This window comes from Macrosteles quadrilineatus, unplaced genomic scaffold (assembly GCF_028750875.1).
Source record: "Macrosteles quadrilineatus isolate MER2022 unplaced genomic scaffold, UCM_ALF_1.0 Scaffold_1__1_contigs__length_201487025, whole genome shotgun sequence".
Taxonomy (NCBI): domain Eukaryota; kingdom Metazoa; phylum Arthropoda; class Insecta; order Hemiptera; family Cicadellidae; genus Macrosteles; species Macrosteles quadrilineatus.
This window is the reverse complement of record NW_026542594.1, coordinates 160,347,925-160,375,622: the sequence shown is the minus strand read 5'-3', so window position 1 is coordinate 160,375,622 and position 27,698 is coordinate 160,347,925. Positions and strand designations below refer to the sequence as shown.

General features: G+C 33.0%; 1 protein-coding gene across 1 annotated transcript; it reads right to left on the bottom strand.

Annotated features, from left to right (window-relative positions):
- Positions 1-416: 416 nt before the first annotated feature.
- On the bottom strand, positions 417-27,588 carry LOC128988454 (RNA-binding protein Pasilla). Its single transcript, XM_054409749.1, has 8 exons — positions 27,452-27,588; positions 26,666-26,911; positions 17,159-17,305; positions 12,947-13,095; positions 12,055-12,208; positions 10,026-10,232; positions 7,214-7,427; positions 417-6,283 (listed from the first exon to the last, which is right to left on the bottom strand). The coding sequence occupies exons 2-8, from the start codon at positions 26,844-26,846 to the stop codon at positions 5,737-5,739; spliced, it is 1,599 nt and encodes a 532-aa protein (XP_054265724.1). The 5' UTR covers positions 26,847-26,911; positions 27,452-27,588; the 3' UTR covers positions 417-5,736.
- Positions 27,589-27,698: the final 110 nt, after the last annotated feature.

The following is a 27,698-nucleotide window of genomic DNA, read 5'->3' as shown; positions in this document are numbered from 1 at the left end:
AAGTAAACATGCTGTTATGAGAAACTTCAATTCTAAGAACTTGAAACGGCTACTTTAAAAAACGGTCTTAGGTAAAAAATGTTTACATTATACTACACAGGTACGTTACTCGCCCGGTAAGCTTTACTGTACTCGCACCTAATATGCTATTTATACAGGAAATAAATTTAAAAGTTTTCCTCCTGGGTTTACGAATATATTTCAACAATTTGGAATAGGACTGACACAGAAAAAATTGTAGCAAGTATTTTTGTTTTTAACCTTACGGTTATTAATTATAATTATATTATTATTGTGGTAATGGGTTTAATCTATTTAACACAACTTTCTTGGTCGAATATAAATTAACCTGGAATGTTGCAATGAAATGGCACTTGCTTTTCAAAATAGGTTTGTACATTTATACAATTTTAACATCATACTTATGAATTTTTATTTAACAACCATCATGACAAGAATGAGTGATATTTATAATCTGCGTAACTGGAGTCTAACTGAGACAGCCCCATGCAGGAATGGGTCATGATTAAGTACATTTATATCAACAGTTATTTCTAAAATGGTTTGTATTAATTGACTATGCCCTTGTTAAATGGTAAATCCAATATAAATATGAATATATTTTGTCACTAAACATTTGTTACTCTATCAAGATACATTACGTTTCTTATTTACATAATTGGAATAACATTGATTCCAAGATCCTTAATAAATAACAAAGTGTTCCAATTTGTTTTGTTAGTTAAAACCATTTTGTGCTCATTGAATGAAAAAGGAAATCGTTGATACAATTAATATCTCCATCAATGGGTTGAAGTGTAGGTATTAACTCATTAACTATCCATAAACAGAAAGAATTATCTTTTTTTAAAGAAAAACCAACATACAAATTTTAGTGAACGTTTTTTATTAGCTGAAGACTACTAGTTGAGCTCTAATATAGAATTAACCCACAAATTGAAAACTTCGAGCCATATTAATAATATTGTATTAGGCAATCACGACATCTATTCATGTAGTTTTAGATTAACAATCTTATCATACAGTAGGACCTTGTCAGAACCGAGAATAAAAGGGAAAGTCGATTTCTAGATACAGTATTGATAATGGGGGATTTAAACCAATATTATAATGCACCTGATACAAAACTTCATTTCAATTTCACATTATTTATTACAATTCAGATTTCTTGTCTGGTTGTCAGTTAACCTTCCACACATTAATTTAACTTCTTGATGCCAGTTAAGAAAAACAAAATGCAGAGTCAGGGTGTCTATCAGTTGATCAAACTAAATTTTAGTGACTTAATGAGGGGAGGGGGTGTTGAAACACGCTATCTTTGATACAGGCAAGACAATAATCATTGACTGAGGGACTTGAACATGAGATAGTTGGCCATAACGATATGAGCATTTTTGCCTGCTCCTAAAATTTGTTTGCTCAATCTTTCTGCATTATGAATTTCATCATTGCCTGTAGCAAGGTGCAAAACAAAAGACAGGTCTGGGGAACTTTATTTTAGTTATGAACCCAATTTTTCAGCGACTTCCCTGCCTGGTAGACACCCTGACAGCGGAGGGATTCTAAGGCATTTAAGCGAAAGAAGGAAATAAATCACAATTTAAAAAATAGAAAGGCTTTCTTCTATGCATAAGAACATATTGAGGTCCCACTGTACTCAAACTTTACACTAAGAAATTATAACAGAAAATAGATATTTGTAAATAACTTAATTATTTAAAATATTAATTAATAACCATTGTTAAGTCTATATTATTGAGCTTACTTTTTTGACATTAAAAACTTCAAAAATCACTATGATTTAGACACAAGCCTTTAAATTGTATAAAATACAACAAAATACTTTTCATTAGTTGAAAAACAAGCATGAGAGAATAAATCTAAAAAATAATTTGTATGGTTAAAATAATTCTTAGTTATAATGCAGTACATATCATTTGCTTGTTTTATCATTTGTGTATTATCAATCTGAAGTTGATAAAAAATGAATGAGCTACAGTTATTTATTCCTTTTTGTATGCATTTATTTGAGAATATTTCAACACAGTTTTACAAATTTTAAAAATTATGCAAGTGAAATCTGAGTACGGTTTTCATAAGCATGGTTTAAAATAGGAGACAAATTTGTTTAGAGCTGAGAACAAGTTTATGGTAACTGATTTTGACTAAAGATATGCTAGATAATTTGTCGTGAATTTTAACTAGATTGTAAATTAAAATTAGATTATGTTTGTGGTGTGGAGGAACTAATTTTTTATTTGATGGCTCCAGTTATTAATTGGGAACCAAACTTTACTGTATTTAAACAGCTTGAAATCAGAGGGACTCTGGGTTTTTTTAAAGGGAAAGTTTCACATGGTTTAAGCAATATATGAACTCACGGAAACTCATCAATACTGAAGGGATGAGTTGAGGGATAGTGAACAGTGTCTAGAAAAATGTGCATCAAGTTAAGTGATTGATGCCACTATCAGCAACCAAAAACATGTAAAACATTAATTTTTAAATAAAATACAATATCAACACCGTCTTTTAAAACGTGGGATCCCTAATAGGTCAGCAAGAAATTATTAACATACTAAATGTTAACGATCATGCGGCTTGGGACACTAGTAAACTTTCTTAGAGACATTTAAAAGAATTTATTTCTTAATTTTGGAGGTAATGGAATGTAAGTTTTAAAAATTAGTAAACATGAAAATTAAAATATGAATTGAAATATTTGGTTTGTTAATTGACTGTGGCAATTGTTTAGTTAAATTTACAAACACCTACCATGATGCACAGTGTTTATACAATATTTTGAAAGGGTTGCCATTTTATAACTTAGTAAAGTACGGTAATGTACTAGTTAGAAACTTCAATTGTATGACTGTGATTCATGAGTAGGATCATGGATAGAGTATATTATTCTTTTCAAATTGTTAAGGATCAAACTCTTATTTTAGAGTCTAAATCAAACAATATTATAAAAAATACAAAATCCTAAAATAAACCATTGGCGTGAAAACCAAACACAACTGTAAAACAATGCCTTTCGGATAGCCTCGTGAAATGAACTGCAATTCGAATGTATCGGAACAACACCAATAACAACAACGCATGCAGAATTGTAAACTATGTTGTAATATACAATAACAACAGCCAGTAAGATAATGAACTATTGTCGTTAATCCTATAAATTATCATTATGACAAAAATAGTTATATATTGTTAATAGCACAACAATTTCTTTTTGACATTGGTAACCTTTAACAATAATATTGAAGAGACACAACAATATCACATATGGCTGATGAATGAGATTGACTAACTACAACTTTAATAGGAACAACAACATCAACAACTATATATATTTATGTATATATAATAAAAAACAACTAGGCCAACAACTGTGCGGTAACTAAACTAGAAGCAACCCAACTGGATAGGCCTAATTGTATCACAGAATAATACAAGTTAAGAGGGGGATACTATAATTTCAGATAACTTACACAACAAATAACAAGTTCCAAGGAGTCACAATACTATTTTATATGTTCTTTGACAGATCTCTTAACATGAAAAGAAATCAGTTCTCAAATTCAAGATCAGATCATTTTAATGACACAGAATAGTTAATTCAGGATTAATCTTACTTTCATTGCCTTATCATTAACAAGTAACAACCACAAATCCATTATATCAAGGTACAAATTAATGGCCGATGCTGATAAATAATCCCAAAATTAAAACACCAAAAGTCCTATCACTAAAAACCATACCAAACAATTCCATTATAAGACAAAAGAAAATTAATTTATCAATTGAAATATTTCATCATTTCATGTGTTGAACTGGTTTATATTTCATTTAATCACGTCAGAAAGTAACCAGCATACGTTTACATTTTCTATGGCTAAAACTGTTGTAAACATTAATTTGTAACCATTTATTACTTATAATTATGGGATGTATTTCAGTTTATGTGATCCAAACCAACAGTATTATGTTGAGCGAGTTGGGTCGGAACACTGAATGCAGATGCATGATTGATGGCCAAATGAACGCACCAGGCCAGCTGATACGATGTAAGGCACTTTGCTGGGATCCACTCTCACTCTTACCTTCCAATCAATCCACATATATTTAACAGTTAGTTTAACAATTAATTATCATTCATTCCATTTAAAAAAAATGCAATAAAATGCAATTAAATATGCTGGTGCTTATTGATATGAAAGATAATAGGTATCTGAACCACACTTGTTTCTCTGTAGACTGTGATTGTAATTAACTGAAGGAAAAGACATATTGGAGATGCATTCCCTGTGATAGTTATGCACTTCCAGCTAAAAATTTAAATAACATTAAAATATAAAGAACAACTCGTTAAAAAAACTTATGTAATTGTTACAATTAAAAATAAAAGTTCTTTCATTCTTAGCTGGATCTCTGTCACCTTCTGCAACATTAAACAAATCTATTTCAAGTAAGATAACAGAACACAAATTGTTAAATAGATGTGGATGTTTTTGTTTTCATATTGTATAAACATCAGTTCAAACCAGTGAAATGGTGAAAGATGAAATAAATGAATGTAATGTAAATTTGAATGACATATCTGACTCATAATGAGCTGGAGCAGGTACTAGGAACAACACCCATCTATTCTACACATCCAAACATTTAACATTGTATCCATGCAAAGTCCCTAAACATATTTTGATTATACAGCCTACAAATCGATTGAAACTGGTGGGGTTGGAATTATGTCTAATGGCTCTTCGTGCTCATGTATATGGGGGTGAAGTTTATTTGTAATGTTTAAGATCTACAGTCCACTCTTTTACATAATAAACTAGGGTTAACACTTAAATGTAAGACTATGATTTTTTTACAGCTATGTATAACTTAAACATTTATTACACATAAAATATTAAAATTTTGGGCAGGGGTATATTCAAAGTACACATTTATTTTTACTGTTACCTTAAAACTGGAAATTAAAATATGGGGTTAAAACTGTCAAGTAAAATATATATACAATTGTACACTTAATCATAACTAGAATCATGTACCTCTTCTACTGAAGCAGCTAGTGTCCAATTTCTAAAACAAATGTTTTACTGTTAAGATTGATGGAAGCGTGTACAACAAAAAAGAAAATCAGTTTGAGGTAAAAGCAAACTTAATAAAATAATATATATGTTTATATATATTTAGTCTTTGTTTCAAATGGTAATTTCACTAGGATATTTTATATCCTAAGTTATCAACAAGTACTTCTCACAAATAACAGTAAAAAATTAATACCACATTAAAATTTTATTGGTTATAAAAATAATATGAAAATAGTTAACATTATCATAAACTATCAAATTATGGAATAACATTTGTTTGGTAACACTTACTAAATAAAATAAGATAAAATATTAAATGTGCAAAATCCACTCCTAAGATGGTATGGTTATGGTTAACAAAATGATATTGATAACAAGCTAATTTACTACATCTCTCTCAGTGATGTATTCTAACATGTGACGTGATGTGTAATGAGTGAGATCAGTTACACCTTAAAACCACCTCTCAGCAAAATATTAAATTGCTTGATTGCCCGAGAAACATTTAGTCGAATACTCATAATAATTGAGCCTACTGTTAACATAGTTAAACAAATACTTTCAGAGTGTGTTAAAACTTAACAAACAAAATATGTTTCTAATCGTGACTAGACTACTGAAGCAGCCCCAAGGGATTTTGACGGTTTCTTTTTACTTCCTCTTCGCTGATTCGCTGCTCAATAAGAATCTGAGCAGCGGCGATCGCTGCAGGCGATCCGGATATCGTGACAACTCTGTTTCTGGTTCCTGGAGCAAAAGTTCCTTTTTTTGATATCTGGATGCTTGCACCACTCATAGCTTGAATTTCAACTAGTGACCTGCCGCCGGGGCCGAGAATGGCACCTACTATCACTTCAGCTATTTCCATGTCGACTTTCTTTGTATCTTTCCCGTCTCCATCTGATTTCACGGCTCCAAGCCCAAATGAGTTGTTGTTTAGGGCAGAAGATCCGGGAGGAGAGGCGGGGGTGGGATGGCGGAACGGGTCGAAGGCCAGGTCCAGCGACGGACGGGCGGGTGTAGTGGTTCCTATGGGGCCAAATACACCTGCACCACCATTAGCTGTTGCAGGGGTGGCGTCCATCGGACTAACACCTAGGTAACTGCCAGTTCCTAGGCCTCCAGCTCCTATGCCAAGCCCCATACCCAGGATACCGTATCTGAAACAGTCACACATACAGTACAGAAAGAACTACATATGGCATTGTCATTTTGATTTTACTAAGGTTATATAGTAAAAGATGTCTTCCAACCCTATAAAAATACTACTGTAAATGTATGAATATATCGAATGGTCTTAGCTTAGAAGAAATATTTGGTTATATCTGTGTAATGGTACTAGCCAGATTAAATTTTTTTAATTACGGAACACCAGAAGTCAAAGATAAGAAGGGTGTTGAGTAGCAGATATGATAGCCTTGTTACTGACTAAGATGAGCTGGTTCTTTAGCCAGGATCAATTATTTAAATCTCACAGATCCAGGACTTCTGGATAACACTTTCAAACCATTAAAAGGATATTGACTTTTCTCAGGTCAGATCTGGTGGGCAACTCGTAAGACGAACAGGCAAACGTCTTGCCCACCAGATCTGACAGATAGGATTCAAACCCTTAATATCTGTTAGTTTTTCCTTGCAAAAGAGACACTGCCCATCCATCAGACCTAATGGTCAAGCAAAAGCCTAAGCATAACAGTTTCAAACTGCAGTCAATTTCATTTAGTCGTTGCACTCTCATAGGTTACGTTACTCTTGTCTTCACAAAATGTTAACTATTCGAGCAAAAAACATTAAATTAAGAAGTTATATTTCTAATTGAAAACAGTTTCCCAGTTATTTTCTAAGATTCTTAGAAAATAACTGGGAAACTGTTTTCAATTAGGGTTTTAAAACTTTGCCCAAGCATAAATTCAAATTGTACATTTTGTGACAGCTTCAAAAACATTCTCAAATCATTTTCTGAATAGGTACTGTTACATAATTACGTTAATTGTAATATGTATTAAAATTATATATCTATAATTTTCATAGAATTTTATTACGTAAATGGTTTTCTACTCTACTAAGCATGTGTGTTCAAGATATCTTACTTGGCAAGAGTGGCCATAGCAGTGGATATCTCTGCAGTGACATGTTCAGAACAGCCACTAGAGCGCAACATGAGCTTGATTTGATCAAGCAGCTGAGAGGTGAGGGACTGGTTGGCTCCAACAATGGGAGAGTTGAGATTGAGACTCAAGTTCAGACCAGGAGCACCTCCGATTCCTAGGCCTCCATTAAGCATTAGACTCCCCAACTGGCTCACTAAAAATCACATTTCTTTATATTATTTATAACGTATTAGGATATTAGACTATTTTACATTTATTTGAACACTGTAGTTTGGACTAAATTCAGTCCAAAATAACCTCAAAACATTCAAATTAACAAAAAAATGCACTCAATACACGTCGTCTGCATTGGAACCCACAATGTTTCAGACAATTACATTGCCACATAAATGTTAAATATGAATAATAGAAAGTCTCGGTGTGTTATTGAAAAGCAGACATTGAGGGTTGTTTATCATGAATTTAGTCTGCTCTGTTCCCTAAAGTAAGACTCAATTGAGTTACCGTACTCTTTTGACCATAAGAACACAATCACCTTCCTCAAGAATTGACACCAAAGTCCCGTTAACAAAAACTAATTGGGATAGGACCCTATTAAAATCATAAGATGGCTGAATTTTTCGGGCTTGCCAGAAAAACTGTAAATACCCCCGCCGCAGCAAACCTGCCGTCTAAGCGAATTTCCATTTGGCCGAATCGATTTTCAATTGATCTATTTAAATAACATTAGGTTTAACGAGTACCTAGGTTTGCTGCTACAAGGAAACTAATAAAGTAGTGTGTTTTTAGTAAAATATTGATAGCTTACTATAAAATAAATAAATTTGCCAAGTTTGATCAAAATATATCCATAAACAAGCAAACTACAACATTTTACAATATTCTCCATAAGAATAACATGGGAATTTTAAATTTACAATTTTTTTAGTTTTCTCCGTAACCAATAACCGTACAAAAACACTTTGATATAGTGAATTGTTTGTTTTTTTACGCTCTTTAAGAAGGTTTAGAGAAAAATTGGGAAATTTTGTGTTTTGAGGGTAAAAAGTGAGAAAAACCAATTTTTACCCCATAAAACCCCCCATAAAACCCTGTTCCCATGGTCCGATCATGCTGGATCGCGAACTCATTCAAGTTTATCCCGCCTTACACCTTCAAACCAAATTTCATCAAAATCGGATTAAAATTACTCAAGTTATCGTGTTCACGGACACATATATATATATATATAAATCTATATATATATATACCTATATATATATATATACATATATAAAAATTTGAACGAATGGTGTTTTTGGCCTCTGGGGACATTAAAATGAAAAAGTAAATCGGTCCCGGGCCTAAGTCTTACCATGAGACCTACGGTAATAGCTACTTCCCTATAGGGAAATTCGCTAAAATTACATACAAAGTTGAATTTTTCTGACCATAAAAATAGCTATATATATGTCTCCTAGAAGTATATCTAGTAGCTAAACCAAAGAAGATTTTATGTGACAACTATCGGAATACCTGTGCTTCACCATGGAAACATTCAAATTGGTTGAAATTTTTAATAAATTAGTGTTTAAGTGCCAGACTATCATTAAATAAATCACATTAAATACACAATATATTATTTTAATTTTTATATTTAATTTTACAATAATGATAAAAACTGCAGTTAAAAGTGTGTTCGTTACTCATACTATTTTTGATTATTTGCAGAATTTCGTTGTATACAACATTTTTTTGTTTTCCCAGAAGGTATTATTACATCACCAGACTTGTGGCCGAGCTGACCCGTGAACATGCAACATAAAATTGTCCATGATAAAAACAATCCTCTCTTAAGTCTAATCCTGTGAACATAAGTGACTGTCCCTGCGCTTTGTTGATGGTGAGGGTGAAGCACACTTTCAAAGGGAATTGCAACCTTTTAAAATCAAACGGGTAGTTCGTAGGAACCAGGGGAAGTCGTGGTATAAAAACTTATTCCCCTCGAGCACATCCGGTGATCACTATGGCCTCATTACAAAACGTCAAAGTGCCCGCTAGACAGGGATTATGTAAATCTGAGTCTTTTCACAGGATTACGTTCATCACCACATATAACTCACAATTCCGATAAATCTCAAAAACAAAAATGTGAATAGTTGTGAAGCTGCAACCAGCTCACAACCCACCAAAGGTAAACGGCTTAGACATTTCATAGAAGTATTCCCTGGAATTAAGGTAAATATTCCCGTCACTGTCGTTGGATGAGATTGAGAAGTAGTTCCAGTTCCTCACAACATTTTCAACAATTGCTTTGTGCACAGTTAGTGTGTGTATGTGTGTACGGTGAATTATGAATGAGAGTGAAGTTAATAAACACGCACCATCTCCTCTGATGTGAATGATATTGTGTGGAACAAACCAAGACCACACAATAAAAACTGAACTTGCCATTAACATTTAAAACCTCAGTGTCCATACTATGTAACATTTTAAACAGCTACAAAAATATTTACAGAACTATATTATAATTTCTTAAAAATTTAAATGCAATAAAAACTGCAGAAAATGCCTTTATTCCTTTTAGAGTGTACAATTATATCCTTCTACAAAATCTAAAACAAAAATTCTACAAAATCTGATGTAGAACCTTTTACAGTTCCTACAGAGCTAAAAAAAAGTAAAAAATAAAAAAAGCCAAAGGAGGCAACCAATATAAATAAGATATTGTATTTTGTGTAATCTACTAAATTTAAGTAGTTTGTTATTTTGTTTTGATATTTGTGAATGAAGGTATGTTTATTTAGTTTACCAGCAACAGAAGAGTTGATGTTAGCAGTGTTAGCGAAGGTGTTGGTCTGGGTGGTAGGATGGGCAAAGGGTGAGCCTGTCGGGTTGTAGTTGGCTACAGGTCCAGAGATGTCGGCATAGCTAACATTAGGACAACTGCCACTCTGTGGATCCTCCATCACCTTGACTAGAATCAGCATACAAGCCTTCTTGTTGTTCTCCATCTCACCTACACAAAGTACAACATACGCTTAACTCTATTTAAAATAACAATTTTTAGTGATAAAATTAGAACTATACATAGCTATTACAGAATCTATTTAGAGGCTTTCATAGCAGTTGACAAATTAGCTAGCATATTCAAAGAGAGAGACATGGTATAACTACAGTGATTGAAATTGGAAAATCATCGTTTTCAAGTAAATTGTTAGCAATATGTAACTGTAAAGAAAAGAGGACTTTTTAACAAAGGATTTTTTATCTCAAGAAAATAAATCTTTAAATTATATTTCTTTCATGTAACATGTTAATTAAGATTACTTATTGTTAAACAAGTAACTTGTATTGATAAAAAGTTGGTTTAAAAATATTTTTAAGGTAATAAAACTTTAGATAAAAGGTTACTATTGTAAAACAACACTTGATAAATTAATTGTCTACAGTAAAACCTCACTAACTTGCCAATTTGTGGACCCAGTGCTTGTTGAGTTTGGGGGTTGTCAAGTTATCCAGAACATTGAAATTTGTATACGATTTTATAAATGAATACAAAACAGACTATTTTTTACAAATAAATGTATTACTTACACAAGTATTTTTAAATAGTAAAAAATCATCAAAGAAATGTAGAATATTCAGCAATTAAAACTAAATGTTTCAAAAATTTACTTTTTTGCCTGCACCCTGTCATCTGTTGAGTTACCAGGTGTCGAGTTGGTGAGGTTTTGCTGTATCATGTAAATATGTATCATGACTATAACTGTCCCACATTCACGGCACTATGTCTCGCGGTCTCTGCGCCATTGCCAACGATTCCCACAATCATGGAGACATCATCTCCTGGGTTCCCAATACAATTGTGTAGGGATGGACGAGATTGGATTTTTAGTTCGAGACGAGACGAGGCGAGATTTTTTATTTCTCATAAAATTTCGAGACGAGATCGAGACGAGATTTCTCTTCTCATACACAACGGGAAATGCACGTTCGAAATTTTTACCTGATTTTGTAACATTGTTAGATGACTGCTTAAATACTAAAATAATGATAATAGGCAAGAATATTTACAATCTTTCATTAAATAACATCAGCATAACATTTTTTTTATTAATCACACCTAACTTATTAAAAATGCCTACGATTAGGAAACATGGTGATATCAGTTAGGATAGAGTTCAACTTATCCTAAAATAAAACAAATCATAAAATAAAAGCAATTTTATAAAATAGTTACTTGTTTTGACTTTTTTTATAGTAATAAAACATTCCTCACACTGCTTACACTTAACAAAACTTCTCAAATGTTATTAAAGTACTATTATTAAAATAATGAAAGTAATATTTACATTAAAAGAATTAAAGTAATATTTACATTAAAAGAATTAATTAAATAAGAACGCCTTCGAAAAGGAAACACAACTACAACACGCTCCTGTATTGCAGGTATTGCATTGACTTTCTGCAGGCGTTTTTAATTTTTTTTCTTTTCTTTTTTTTTTATTCTTGTCTCGATAAAAATCTCGGCCAAAAAGTAATCTCGTCTCGTGTAACGAGATTGAAAATTTCCCGAAATTTCGAGACTTGACCATCCCTACAATTGTGAACATCTCTTGTAGCCGCTGATGGTCACCCACCATACCAGCGACATCTCCAGTGATCGTGGAGACATCCTCACAGTCACTTGCAATGGGACAAGCAAAATCACTGATGATTGGAACACATATTATCAAGAAATTCCCGAATCATAATCCTGTCCCATAATCAGGTATATATTTTTCTCAAAAATATCCTGAAATTTCAGGACACCTACTTTAATCACACTTTTTTCTTACCTATCACAGTAATGCACCTCTCCTGAAGGCTCTGATCCTTTGCTTTTTGAGATATTTGTACATATGAGCCACTTTCTTCTTTCACTTGTTTGATATAGTTGCCACCCTTTCCTATAATCATACCAGCTGTACTATTTGGCACCAATATTTTAACCTGTAAAACAATGAGACCCAATTAATCCTCAACCTCAATAAAGACCTTAAATGGTTTATAGGCTAGCTTTTAAAAACTTTTAACCTTTTATTTCTTATAACTTTGACAATTTTTTTTATTTAAGAGCCTACCAAAACATATTATTATTTTATGATGCAGTTAACATTTTGAACCTTTTGTATGTTGCCTGTATTTTTTAATCTGCAAGTAGTTGTTGCCATATGCAGTCCCAGTATATGCAACCTGATAATACAAAATGCCAGGTGAGTGACTGGTATAAAATAAATTAAAATCCAACGCTTTAGATCAATAACTGGTTGTAGTAACGTCATAACTGACTTTGTAACTGTCTATTAAACGTTACTCGTATTATAGTATAGATTATGCTCAACGATATTAATCCCATTGTTCTTCCCTTTTGTTCTGTATTTGTAATGTGCTAGTTTAGATTATCCTTTGACTAACATATGTTATGACACCTCTTTATTGTTATCTCGCAAATAATTTCATGGGAACCAATAAGCCAATAAGACCCATATAAGTTTCTAAATATTTAAATTCACATACAGAAAAGCACCTTGGTTTTATTTATACCATTTCAGATTTATTTCTGGCATAGTAGGGCTACTAGAGGTTTTAAAAATTTTGAAGTTCAAAGAGATTATTCACTTACAGGAAAAATGAGGGTGATAGACAAAAAATTATTTGTATTTTTGATGTTTTTTATATTTAGATTACCTGCTTATCTCTTTCTGTTCCAGTCTTATTCTCCATTTCACTCTTTACTACATGTTCAGGCTTTTCTTTTATTTTCTCCATGATAAAGGTTAAAACAGACATAATTGCATCTACACTACCAGATATAAGACAGACCCTCTCTGAAGTACCTGTAAACAGTAAAATATATTAAACAATATAATAAACAACACAACAACAATATAATATTCAATTTAATGTTATAGGGTGGAACAGCCTAGTGTATCTGAACATGTAGGCCTACAAATTGAAAGTGGCACACACAACTTGAAAAGATCTTTTCTTGTCATCGACTCGTAGAGATAATACAGTACCAGTAGCAGTGACATCAATGTTGTGTTTACTGTGGCTAGATGACAATCATATGGGAAAGCAATCACAGAAATATACCATACAATGGCTTATTCTATATAAAAAGGGCAAAGCTCACAATTTTTAGTGAGTTTTGTTTTCAAATTATTAACATTATAAGACTCAATTGTAAAATAAAAAGATAATTTATTGTAAACTTGTGCACTGATAAGACTCAATTGTAAAATAAACAGATAATTTATTGTAAACTTGTGTACTGACGAAATACTATGTTGTTGAGTTTGCTGCTGAACTCGCTTGTTACTTCATTTAGTTTATTTATTTGTCACCCAGTACACCATGTAGGTGTACAAAGGTGACTCTTCAACTAAGTATGTAATCATGGTGTCTACTAAATCTGGTTTAAAAAATTCAAGGAGTTTTCCAGCAGAATTCAAGACAAATTCCTGAATTTTAACCTTCCAGAGGTCGCATCACGGAAGTAACCTCCAGGGATGTTTTATTTTTCGCGATTATATTATTTTGAGTGGTGTCTGCAGTGTGAGTGTCACTGTACCTCACGCACCTCATTACTAGAATCGAGTGAAGGTCAAAACTCACCCCTACTATTTTATATTTTGTTAGTTTTGTTCAGTTTTGTAAGAGGCTGGAAGTAGCTTCCGTGTGCGCTCTGCCAATTCTTGTACATCCTGGAGGCAACTTCCGTGTGCGACCTCTAGTTTAGTGTGCACGTTGATTATTGCGTGTAAATAATTACTGTAAATAATAATTTTTTTTACGATTCATGACATTATTTATTCAATGCGCCCTCTGAAAGGTTAAGAACTACTATCGGAACCCTACTTTAAGCTTTATTAGCAGTTTTATATTAAGTAGAAACTGTTAAAAGATTTTAAAAAGAAATAATAATTTTTCTCACATACGGTAATGCATTTAACTAATGTATTTAAAAGTGAAGTTAAGAAATAGTAAATTAGAGATTGCATTATTTATTTTTTTCAATAACTGGTAGGCACTATAACTTTGAAACAAAACTTTTCCAAAGAATAATATTTTATATAACAAACAGTATAACTAGTAGGTAAGGCGACACCAGTTATAACCGTTTCCCGCGATCGCGGCAACACCCGTGAGCATATTTTGCAGTTTCGGCAACACCAGCAATCGTTTCCCGGGATCGTGGATACACTCGTGAGCATATTTTGCGGTTTCGGCAACACCGATAATTGTTTCCCGCAATGGCGGAAACACCCGTGAGCATATTTTGCTGTTTCGGCAAACCCGAAAATTGTCTCCCGCGATCGCGGCAATACTCGTGAGCATATTTTGCAGTTTCGCGACACCGGTAATTGTTTCCCGCAATCGCTGCAATACCCGTAAGCATATCTTGTGGTAAATTTGTATAATTCTTTTGCATTAAAAACAAATAGGATAGAAAGAATCAAATAACAACAGAACAGGACTGTGAGGTAAACTGATGAGAGAATGCAATAGTACCAGGTGGCCAGCAGATAACCTTCACCCTGTCAGGGGTAACTTCCTTGTCATGTCTTGTATCTACCAGTCTTATCATAAGGCTCTTTCCCTCCCTAGAGAATTTCGTTGTAACAATTGTAATGGCCAAGTACTACGACTGCTGACTGTGAAAATCCATTGTGTTTAAACTACAGTTAACATCACTTTTCATTATCATCATTCTTAGTGACTCTTCATTATATTTATTTATAAATCGTAATGATTGTAAAATGGGATATTTAGTAGTAGGGATTTAACTGTTTATAAACACTATAGATTCAATGTTTTTAGTATTAGGCCATTACACTTGATTTCACTACCTCGAAGCTTTGTTTGATATAAACAGTAATTATATCAATGCAATACCGTACCAATGTATCATATTTATTAGTAACAATAAAAACATTTAATTATTTTTATTATTATTAATAACATGTACATGTAAAACATTGACTAAAACACCACAAAATGAATGTATTTTAATATAAGTGCACTCTTTGAACGTTAGAAGATACAAAAATGAATTATTGATAAAAAGAGGAAGAGTTTGTACCTAATTTGAGTTTATGTGTTATCTTGTAAGTTTTTTTTTTTCTCTCTCAATGTTAGATAAAGTTAATTCCCATGCAACCTAATTCTTTAAGTGTAATGAACAGCAGCGTGTTTTAAAACATTGAGTACTGTACACATTTAATAATTTTATACAAGGTGAAGCAGACCACCCGTCCACATACTTTTACAGGAGTACATTTTCACCTAGAAACGTGAAATAAAATGATTATCCCCCTAAATCACATATGAAGAATACAATAATTTAAAATACTTAGAACATGAAAGGTTGTGGGTTCGAATCTTGAAATTTCCTTACGTCAACCTATATCACATTGTACATTTTTAGAAAGGTCTTGCTAAGAGCAACATTTTGGTGGAAACAGAACACAATTATCTCATCTCATTTCAAAATTGCGGCCATTTTTGTGGATTTTTAGCATATTGAAGAAATAGCGTGCATTTTCAAACCCGCTAAACATGTTTCCGTTCTGATTGAAAATTCATAATTCTGGTAAACACAGCTTTACAAAGATGTGTCACATGTAATAACTTTCAAAATGATAATTTTGTGTCAACTTTTTTGTAATATTGGTAGCCCTTTAAATAAAAAAATCAAATGGCAACATATGTCAAACAGCATATCATTATAAGCGTCCTGTTAAGATGAACAGCTATTGCAATTTACACCTATTGTCTATTTCTTTTAGTATTTAAGTAATAAACCAAAAACTAAAATTTCCCATATAAAATGCATGTTACTTTCAAAAGCCTAGAACTAAAAATAAAAAAAATATGGTATTGTTTAGTAATATAATTAACATACGTATGTGAAATAACATATTTCGTGTTTCTAGGAGAAAACGTACTCCCGTAAAAGTATGTGTGCGGGTGGTCTGCTTCACCCTGTATATTGATCTCTTACAAGCACTAGTGACAATTGAAGACTCGTAATTGAGATATTGATGTCTTAACAAATACATTTAACATTATTATATTGCACTGGGCGGATTAAATGCAATAATCTTTACAGTGCATATTTGAAGCAACTACCGACACACAGTAATAGCAGTTATTTCTGTTTCAAGGCACCTTTTACTACTGAATATTTGAAATGATGCCAGAAAGCCTTGCCTGCACTATGTAGCACTGACAAAAATGCATATACAGTACCCCTAACTGAAAATTGAAATTGCAATGGAAAATGTTGGATTACAAAAGAAGCCTTTTATAGAAGATCTAACCATTATATAAATAAACTAAAACAAGTTAGCAACAGAGGTTAAGATAGACAATCCTACCGTGGTAAACACAAATAAGAAACCAATTAAAATATTATGTTGAATATTGTTATTTAACCTTTAAACTGGTTTCAGTAGGGATGGACGCTAATCTCTTGTTAATGCCATTGCTTTTCGCTTTTTTAATGACTAAGTCCAGTTAAACATTTAACAACAATAATCAATCTAAACCCTCAATAACAAAGCAATAAAGTAGGGACTAAAATTAAGTCAAAATTAGCATGATAGTGTCATTACTGAGTTCAAAATCCAAAAACAAATTGGCATTTTGGAGGAGTGATTATTTTTTTACTATGTTTGACCACTTAGATATTCAAAACTTTGACAAATGATATTTTGTACAAACTATTTCTAGGTTTGGGTAATTTTTAATTAGATTTTTCGGCAACAGAACAGTTTTAAGCTGAAAAATTATATATGTGTAAAATGACATAATGTTGTACTGAAACACAAATTAGGAGACAGACTTTGACTAGTTTGAAAATGTAACCCATCTAAAAATTAACTATCAAATTACCTGGATAAAAATCGTTAGCCTTTGACATTTTAACTCGTGCATTCGTGTCCTTTTGCAGTTGAGCAATGGTTTCGCCTCCTTTGCCAATAATTGCACCAGAAGCAATGCTAGGTACAAGGATTTTAAAGTGGTAGATTCCATCTCCTCCTGTAAACAAATTTACAACAGTTGATTCAAGTAGTCTACTTTGAAAATCTAAAGTTAGGACAACTAAAAGGAATTTGGATGTTGAGAATAAAAAAAGCAAAAAGGTAATCACCAGTCAAATCTGAACTACTATAATTAATTGTGCTGTTGGTTAAACAGTGTTTTTAGGCATTGTCTCCAATGCCAGGTGGCAACATTATAGTTGTAGACTGAGGGTTCCAGTCCTGTATTGGTCAGGTCGGGAGTACATCTCTCATGACGAATTCACCAGTCTGTGGCAGACTTATCCACCATTTTTCCCCTTTTCCTTCCTAATAGGCTACCATAGACTAACCAACACAAGTAGACTTCCCATCCCATTGTAAAATTTAAAGCTCGTTTTTCGTGTCTATCATGTCCGGTGACACTGGTGGCTAGTGTCAACAAAATTTTGTTTCTATTATTTTAGAATTAATTTTATGATTTGTGCTTTACTGTTTCGTTATATAACTAGAGGATGAGTTATTGTTTAAGACTATATTGTTTTATTTAATTAAACAAATGACTGAAATAAGAAGAAACAAATTGTAAACACAACATGACCTCTACAGTGCACCAGACAGAACTAACGATAAATTGGCTTCAGCTATTCCATAAGGATGGGAAATCTACTAAGGAAGTATTTTTTATCTATGCTAATACCTAGCGGGCACAAGCCCGGGATTGTTTTTCACATTACTTCAGGCTACTAGGGGTTGCGGCATTACCACTTAGATAAAATCCATTGGTGATTCGGCCGGATTTGAACCCGGGACCTCAGGGACTGGAGTCCCGCACTCTAACGCCTAGACCAGCTCGCTCACCAGACAAATCCACCATAGCATATATCATAGCAGCTCGGAAGGAAGTTGATAGGATGGGCAGATTTTTTGAGAGATACACCTCAAATTGAGGCGTGGCGCCTAAGTGGGGTAGGGGAGAGCAACCCCCCCCCCCCATCATCTTTGAAAAAGTTGGAACATTTTTGGGTATTTGAAGTTGGAGTTGGGATTTTGAAAAGTTTAAGACTGTCATTTAACTGTCAACCTGAAGGTTTATTTTTAAACTAAGCAAACATACTATCATTCTGTTTGAATTAATAATTAAAGTAAGAAAGAGTTGGGAATTTTAAATGTTGAGAAACCACAGTACGTTATGTAACGTATCCGTTGTATCCTACACCGTAATTAAAGGCTTTTTAGGGAAATTTATTTCTTAGCTGCGTCTGGAGAGCCATATCCACTGAGGGATTATAAAAAAATAAATTTGAAGAGGCTGTAAACTTAACGAATTATTGATCGGTAGGTACAGTGCAATGACAGTAATCTCAACAATGTGTGATAAAAACCTTAATCTCTTGTTATTTTGTGTATGTCAGTTATGAAGATGTGGCTTTAAAAGTAAAATATCCTCTTAGTGTTAAAACTTAATATTAACAAGGTGTTAGCCCGTCCTACGTACAGGTTGGAGTAGTCTGTTAAAATGGGTATAGTTCAGAACAGCTAGTATACACGATTATTTTCTTGCAGTTTTAATGTGAAAAATCATCTTGTAAACAAATGTCGCGTGTCCAAATAATGTGTTCATCCCATTATAGGCCTATACCCAGTCTTTCAAACACTTTGTTTAAGTACCTCACTTTTTGTTTCTGTATATAGTTCTGTGTCTTTCAAATAATTTTTAACTACTGTATCTATTTTCTTGTTATCTTTATTATATTTAGTGTAGGTTCTCCTGTACATTTCAAGCTAAACAGGCTAAATCAGTGACATTTTATTTCTGTACATGTGTCAGTCTTGAGGTTTTAATGGCCCTTTTTGGCACCTTTTTATTGTTGACGAGGTTTATTGTAACTCTGATATTTAATGACCAATAAAGATTTATGATTTATACTATATGCATTTTAAACCCAATAATTTTACAATAAAACAGCAGTTGTGTCAATGTGAAAAGCGTTGAAATGAGATTTGCTGCTGATTCGCACACTGATTATAAGTACGGTAGAGAGAGTAATAGCCAATTGAGAGGTGTTTAGGCCAAGTCAACGATACCACCTTCTATTGCATACTATCACCTGCCTTATCCATAATTATTATCTCCACAATAAAATTACTCATACTAAACACAATTTCCAGTAAGTCTGAATATAAACTACCTAAAATAAAACAATAATATCCAATAAAATTCACAGTACTATATAACTTTGGTATCCTGACATTATTAAACAAAATGTCCACACTGATCTTATCAATTTCTAAATAAATAAGTAAAAAAAGAAAAGTGAAAAAATACAATGTTTTGAAACAGCTGTTTTGTTACTTAAAATGACATCCATTTGGAAAAAAAAGAACTGGTCACATGTTGAAGTAATTTAAAAAGTACACACCCTAGTAAAGCTAGTGACGTAATTGACAATGTTTATTATCAATCCCGTTGTCAGTTCTAATATCCGTGATAATTCCCTCATGCTCATGTACATCGTGGACCTCACCTCCACCTCATGGAATCTATGTACATCGTAATTTCCAATATTGATTTATTCAAACTATATTTAGTTGAAATAAAAGTGATCCCTATTTTGCCTACATCAGCACCCTAAACGTAGTCACACATGATAGATTTCATAAAATGATGGCAGGTCTAATTGTAGTATCCTAGCAGGTTAATGATAACGTTGTGTTCAATCTATGTCATCCATCTGTTTATCTCTGAATAAAAGCCGACTGAGGTTGTATTAGTAATTTAGGCTAGGGCCATACTTGGCGACTTTGTCGCGGCGTCAATGAATGAAAGTGCGTAGCATTAAATTAAATGGAGGCGGCCACACTAAGCGACTTGCGACTAGCGACCACCGGCGACAGAAAAATAAACGCAACCGGGAGCGTTTTTCGGTCGCGGCGACAAATACGCTCCCCATGTTATCTTACGGCGCCGGCCATACTAGGCGACAAGTTGCTCGCTCACACCCCCTTTGCTGCTCTATTTTCATATCTATATTATTTAGTTTTGGACTGGCATGGAAAATATGCTTTTAAAATACAAATATTTTCATCGACAAAATAAGTGTCAGCATGTTTACATGTGTCCTGTAGCATATATGAGATTTAACTCGGTTACGGAGATAATTTAAACAATTGTAAATTTATAATGCCCGTTTTTATAGAGAATAAACTGTTGTAGTTTGCTTGTTTATAGATATATTTTAATAACATTTTGCAATATTGTTAATTTTGTACTAAGCTATCAAAATTTTTATTAACAAGCACACCTCATCAGGTTACCTTATCTGTACCAACAAACCTAAGCATTAATTTAAATTCATCTTATATAGATTGGAAATAAATCCTCAAAATTATCTTTGTTTCAACACAAATTCATAAAACCCTGCCACGTTTTAATACATATGATGATTGATTAGTTGGGAATTCTTAGTAATATAGTGTTGGGAAATTCAAAGTGTCTCCCCCCTCCATATTTTTTCCGTGCGACACCTCTGTTCAAATCAGGCATTTTGCCTCGAAAGAAGTGGGTACTTCTCCGTTTACGTCTTGCCGTGCCGTGCTGTTTGCAGCTCTTCTCTAGGTATTTACTCAGGGGAGGTATAGAAGAGGCTACGATGACAGCTGAGGGCTTCTTATTAGCTGAGGGAACGCCATTACCGTAACAAAACTTTCGATAGCCATCGGGCCTCGGTGGTCTAATGGTTAGCGTGCCGGGCTGATATACTTTAGGTCCCGGGTTCGAATCCTGCTGGTAGCATTAACTTTTTGTCTAAGATTTTTTTTTATTATCAGCAAGTTTGGTTGGTTTGGTTTGGTTATTACAGTTTAATTTTATAATTAAGTCACTATACAATTTTAATTGAGCAATTTCTAGTTTTATTTAATAAACAGAATTATTTTTCCGACTACTAAACTCTTGTTATATTATTTCTTTATCAGCAAGTTTGGTTAGTTCGGTTAGGTTATGATAGTTTAATTTTATAATTAAAAAATAGTAAAATTGAATTTGAGGCATTTATAATTTTATTTTATGAGCAGAACTATTTTTGCGATTAGTAAACCTTCATTGCCAAAGTGCTCTCTACTACAGCGCTGTTCACGGAGGAATTTTGAACTAAATGCCTCATTTGTACCTCCCCTAAGTCAGACCCTCTTCTCTATCGGGCATGGCAAGGCGCAACGAGGCGATGCGAATACGTTTCGCCGTTCCATGCTGTTTAGGTGTGCGGCCGGCCTCAAAGTGTTTAGACAAACGGCACTCGACCCTGCACTCTTATCAAAAGACTTTTGCTGTTAATTATCCTAACACCAGAGAGTTCCACAATGGTTCCACTGTGAAGAAGACGTATAATGGATTCTGTAAAAAAAAGCAAAAACTTCATTCTGGAAAATGTTGGATAGATTTGTCGCAAAAAGTTATTATTCCTATGAATTTGTTTCATTTTTTTAATGCTGGTGTTCGCTGGGATAAATTACACATACAGTAAATGGTTAATAATGTAGGCCCTACTGATACTGTAAAGTAAACTAAGAAAATAGTTTTTAAGGGTAAGTTATAGAGGATTCTTACTATAAACAACAATGAGCTGTAATTTAGATAGTCTCCAAAATTACAAGGGACATGATAAATTGTTAAACCAACTGATATATTTTTGATAAGAGATGGTTTAGTGCAGCCCTGTCCTATCCTTATCTCCAGTATAGACTTAATATTTAATCCCAATCTAAATCACTTCTTCCTTAATGGTTTCAGAGGGTCAGATAAGCAATGTAAGAGATAGGCTAAAATACCCTCACAGCAAAGCCTTGCAGACTAAGCAAATTTCCATATGGCTAATAAAATGTTCTCGAAAAAATGTCCTTAAAATGTCAGATTTAAGGGTAGACAAAGTATTTTTTAATGTTTTCCGTGATACAACCTCATGAAATGAATTAAGTAGCCCCTGAACTGTTCAATTAGACAACCACTTGTGGTACGGAGGCAGACTGATAGGAGATCACTTGATGATGCCTGAATAAGCGAAAATGTAGGAAGTTTGACTATCAAACTTTGTTTCTTTCTTTCCCGTTACATTTTTATTCGTTTCATGACAGGCCTCTTATCGGTAGTCAGTAGGCCTACTTATTAAAAATACTGCTTGTATTGAGAATTTTACCAGATAATACATTTTTGAAGCCATTAACTGCCTTTTTTACCTGGATTTGTCTTTAAGCAATTTCAGTTGTAACTTATTAGCAAAAAGCACAATATTTAACAAGTATACGTAGCTTGCTACGCTACTATATTATTAGCTGAAAAAGTAACTTTGATACTATAGCCTAATGACTCGGGCTAAGTCAGATAACCCTAAAAAAATTTAAGTTATCATCAACTTTATAGATCCAAAAATGAATTTAAATTTATGCTAACATAGGCCTATCTTTAATACTGAATAAAGATCTTTAATAATGTGAGAGAAAATATTAGTAAGAGGAAAATACATGAAAGGATATTGTTCAATTTTACAAGAAGGTTTCCTTCTTTAATCGGTATTTATTCTTAGATAGTAACAAACCCAGGGTTTGACTAACTTCTTACAAATAATGTTGATGATCTAAATCTAAATAAATATGAAATTGTATGACAAGCTCAGTAAGGTAAAGAAAACAGCAAAGGTTTTTATCTTGTTCTCAATCCGATCCTCAATAAGAAAACAGAAGGCAATAGGGTAACTTGATTGTTGATTTGCTATGCATGTGCTATTTATTATTAGTTTGTATTATTATGTTTCAAGCACTTATTCATTTTTGAGTGAGTACATGTACTTTTACCGATTGTATAGCTTTGCATTTTTGTATGTATGGTATTCATTATACAATAGTTTTTGCCGTAAATAAATAAATTGAATTTAATTGTTAACCATTCCCAGGCGTGAGGGCCCATGGATGGCCTAAAATGGGTTAGGCCTACAGTTTCTAGAATGAAAAGTCATTATTCATTTTTTTATACTTTTGAAATTTCTAGCACTTTTTTTGTACTCTGGTAAGTCTATCCATATCAAGTGATCCAACAGTGGTTGCTTGACTATTTTTAAAATAAATAATACTTTTATCCTAGATAGGCTACCTATATCAATTCTGGGTTCAAAAGTGATTTTAAATTTTTTTCTCTTTTGTTACTTCTACGGCGGCCATTTTTGTTTTGAGGAACACGCAAATTTTTGCTCATGGTAAGGGTTTGTGTTAACTTGCATAACTCGGTAACCATGAACACTAGAGTGATGAAACAAAAAGCATTTTAATCTGGAAGAAACAGCCTAAATATTATGTTCAGTACATAATTTTTTGAAATGTGAATCAAAAACAGTTTTCAACCCATCTCAACATTTCATAAGAAAACGGAAAAATTTCTACCGTTAGCGTTCGCAGAGGCATCCACAAAATTGAGCGGAGTCATCAGAGTTCATATTATATTGTTATTGACCATGTCCATCGAGCTTCATAATTATTTTACCTTCAATTTTAAGCAAAGAAAACATTTTTTGTGTAGAGATAAATATTGGAGTAGTTAGATTAAATGGCTACACATTGTTTTATAGTGAAGGGGAGTAAAAAACACAGAGATATCATTTCAGACCTTTCTGAAGACCTGCAAGCTGTGTGTAAATATTACCATGCAAACACGTCATGTTTGTTTGCACTACAACATTTGGTTCTGTTCCTTTAAGACCCCACAAGATTCATATATACCACTAATTAACAAACCAACTTATCGCTTATATACGTGCTACTAAAAAGATTACATAGGTAAGCTTTTACCAAGTAAGCTTAAAACTTTTCAAACACAACTTCAACTGTTAGGCTAATTTAGTTGGATGGACCGAAAGCAAACATGTTTGTTTTATAACTTAGTCAAAATGGAACCATCAATAAACGTCCAAACTAGATGTTAAGGCTATTAGTAAAAGGATTCAAGCTAGTGTCGTCATTTGATAATATTTATGATCCATACAGTTTCTGTTCTAAAATCTGTGGAATAAGTTAATGCTATCAGCTATTTCTTGATCTACTGCATTCAAAAGTCAACAGCTGATCTTATGCCTTTGTTTGTGTCAAATACTGCTTCCATAAGGATTACATTGAAACATTGAGACTCCATGGGGCGGATTCCTGAGAGATTTTTTAATGCCGTATAGATGTTGGCACTCGCCAATATGGTCTTTATCACCATGCAAAATTTAAAAACAATTACTTTAGCCGTCTAGAAAGAGTTTGCGTATTACAAAATACATAACTTAAGCGTCGACGTATAACAGCTTCGCTCGCTCCTCTCAAAAAACTCACTTAAGTTAACTTAGGTCTAAGCATTATGGAAATAGGCCTATTCATTATTTTAGACTACCATGTTTTTACAGTTTACATTTTTTAGCCTAAAAGTAACTTAAATTGTTGATCCAAGCCACTGTCAACTAAGTAAGTTAACTTAGCATTTTAAAACTAGGCCTAAGGGGTATCCTGATGTTTTGCATCTAGCTCACCCATGAATTTGATGCTTTAGGCCTATTAAGTTAACTTATATGAAATATCTTAGGCCTACCGTAGGCCTATCTGACAAGGAATTGAACTTAGATCACAAGATTTGGGTACAGTTTCTTAACTGGGCTATGCTAATATAGATTGAAACTATCGAATTGAAATTATTGATTAATGATCAATATTTTTAAATATTTCTATTATAAAATTAACCCTCCGAGTGTTATTTGTCGATGCGTCGACACATTACACACTTTGTGTAGTGTTTTGTGTCGATGCATCGACTCACAAACACTGTTTACGGCGAAGGCTCTATGACTGACAAAATCGGATTGAACTGGATCGAGTTAGGTATCGTTTTATTTGTCAGATTCAGAGCTTTCTCCGGAGGTCTGTCTCTAAGTGCTTTTCATTTTAGTTCCGAAAATATTGTAGCAGACAGCTGACGTGCGTATTTGTAAACAGCTTGGTTAACCTCGCACCGATGACTGATGTGTTTTATTACGTTTAGGCCTATCATTGTTTTAGTGTTAAAAATCAAAAGTAGTGATATACGTGGTGCATTATAAGAAGATTTAAGTTTAAGTGATTTTGAAGGGCTGGTTGATGATCCTGAAGAAGTAGGTAGGTAGTGATATTGATGTAAATTATCAGCCAGATTCCTAGCTATGGTTAAGCTATGCATTCTTAGCTAAACGCTATGTACTGAAATCTGTTTCTTGACCATAACTTATTTATTTGCAAATCTACTTCCTTATATTATTATATATTTGAAATCCTCATAACATTTAGAACAAAGTGGCTATATTCAAATATTTATAGGCCTATAATTTAAACAATTTCATTGAGCGCAAACTTTTTTTTTTTCAAAATTTTTTTTTTACCTAAAGATTTTTTTTGAAACAAATGTTTCTTATGTTTTATAGATAATATTGAAGCCCATGATTTTCAAAACAAAATGGTATTTAGAACAGTATAATTAACATTGTTTTCAAGCTTCTCAGATCCGTTTTAATAAAACCTTGCAAATGAGCAAAAAATAGGCAGACATTAAAGCCAAAACAAGGGACACTCGGAGGGTTAACTAACCTAACCAACCAAACTTGCTGATGGCGAAAAAATCGCATGAAGGTTTACTAAGTTAATCGAATTGACAGTTTCAATCTAACTTGCCTATATTAAGGCCTAAGTATCATAGCCCAGTTCAGAAACTGTACCCCAAGATTTTTTAAATGGGTATATTTTTTTAGGAGCTTTAAGCTTATTGCATGAATGTTATAACTTAAAGGCAAACGGGTGTTTTAAAACTCAACCCTAACATAACCTTTCCCATTCACAGATTGAATTAGCCTAGCCAATAGCCTAACTTAATATTAAGTTAGGCTATTTTAAGTTAAGTCTTGGAAATTTTGATAGCCTACAGCTTTCATTGAGTTTTGCTAACAATTAGCCTACAAAATAGTGTGTAGGTATGAATGTTTGTTAGTTTTTAATTGGTTTGGTCCTTTAAAAACTATAAATTTGACAGCTGTCATCTTGCTGATTTAACACACAATACGGATTAAGTTAACTTATCCCCTATCATAGCGAAATAGAAATATGATTTTATAGCATAAAATTAAATATAATTAGACACAATTATCATTAAATATAATCATAAAGTTGGGATTCTTGTATTTTAGATGAACATTTCCAGTTCTTGTGAGCTAGGCCTTGGAGTAAACCTAGTCCACCTGCTGAGTTACAATACTCCATTGTCGTAACTTCAAATAATTTAACGATCTTACTAGAATTTAAATGAATTTATCGAAATTTATTAAAAACTTACCATTCCCATAGTGTGATCTTTTTGTAGATCCATTTTCCACATCTCCATCCAAGGGTCTTTTCCGGGAATCTGGATTTTCTGGGGACGGACACGTATCCATTCCCGAATCCGCCGCCATCTTGGACTGCACACTAAACTGACTAAACGTATTGTCGAACCGATTTATATCTATACACCACATTAGCACAATTTTCTTGCTCTTGTACAGTGTACTATAAACTCTTCACAGAACAATCAGCCCCAACACTAATAAACAGAAACACACTTTTAGTAACTTGGTATTCATAGCCCTGTGTAAATTTTACTAAAGTTATCAACATCATTCTTTTGAGTAAATTTATGATATCAATAACTTAATGTTGTTTGTTGATAACAGGCCATCATTATAATGTAGGAATCATTGTTAGAGGCCACGCGTCGTTTTATTAATGTCGATGAATAATATGGTCCTAAACTTATTTATTTTCTCTGGAACAAATAATTGTTTAAAGAAATTATTTTCAATTATTTATAATTATTTACGTAATGACTTTGTAGACGATATAAATTGGATTCCTTTATAAAAAAAAAACCATGATCTAACAATTATTTATTTATTTATACGGTAAACACCATTTTTATACATGAGATTCAAGTTACAAGATAAATTATATTATAATAACAAAAACATGGCTCGATGGAACGGGAAGATTAGCATTCATGAATAATTAATGAGAACCTATGCTATTTAAATCATTTTATAATGTACAAATGCTATTTTTTTTAATTTTTTTTAGTTTAACTCACCTTGCATTTGAAATTGTGCAAGCACTTAAAGTTATAATTAAAAGAAAAAACCATCCACTAAATTGTTTGTTCTTGTTTTAACCAACCCTTAAACACTCCATTTGGTAGAAACAATGAAAAAAAAAAACAACCAAATAAATACCACCAAGAGCTTGATACACTTCCTAACAGTATACTTTGAGACCCTGTCTGGTTTATCCCTTGACGGGACACTTGAAGCAAGACCTTGTCCTACTATAATACTGGA

What these genes read in the sequence shown, in the direction of transcription:
- LOC128988454 (XM_054409749.1), bottom strand. Translation starts at nt 26,846, where the DNA reads ATGTGGTGTATAGATATAAATCGGTTCGACAATACGTTTAGTCAGTTT. An exon ending in GAACAGAAAGAGATAAGCAG is followed by an intron (nt 12,209 to 12,946) that starts GTAATCTAAATA and finishes ATTGTTTTACAG; the next exon opens with GTTAAAATATTGGTGCCAAA. An exon ending in CATCAACTCTTCTGTTGCTG is followed by an intron (nt 7,428 to 10,025) that starts GTAAACTAAATA and finishes TGTGATTTTTAG; the next exon opens with TGAGCCAGTTGGGGAGTCTA.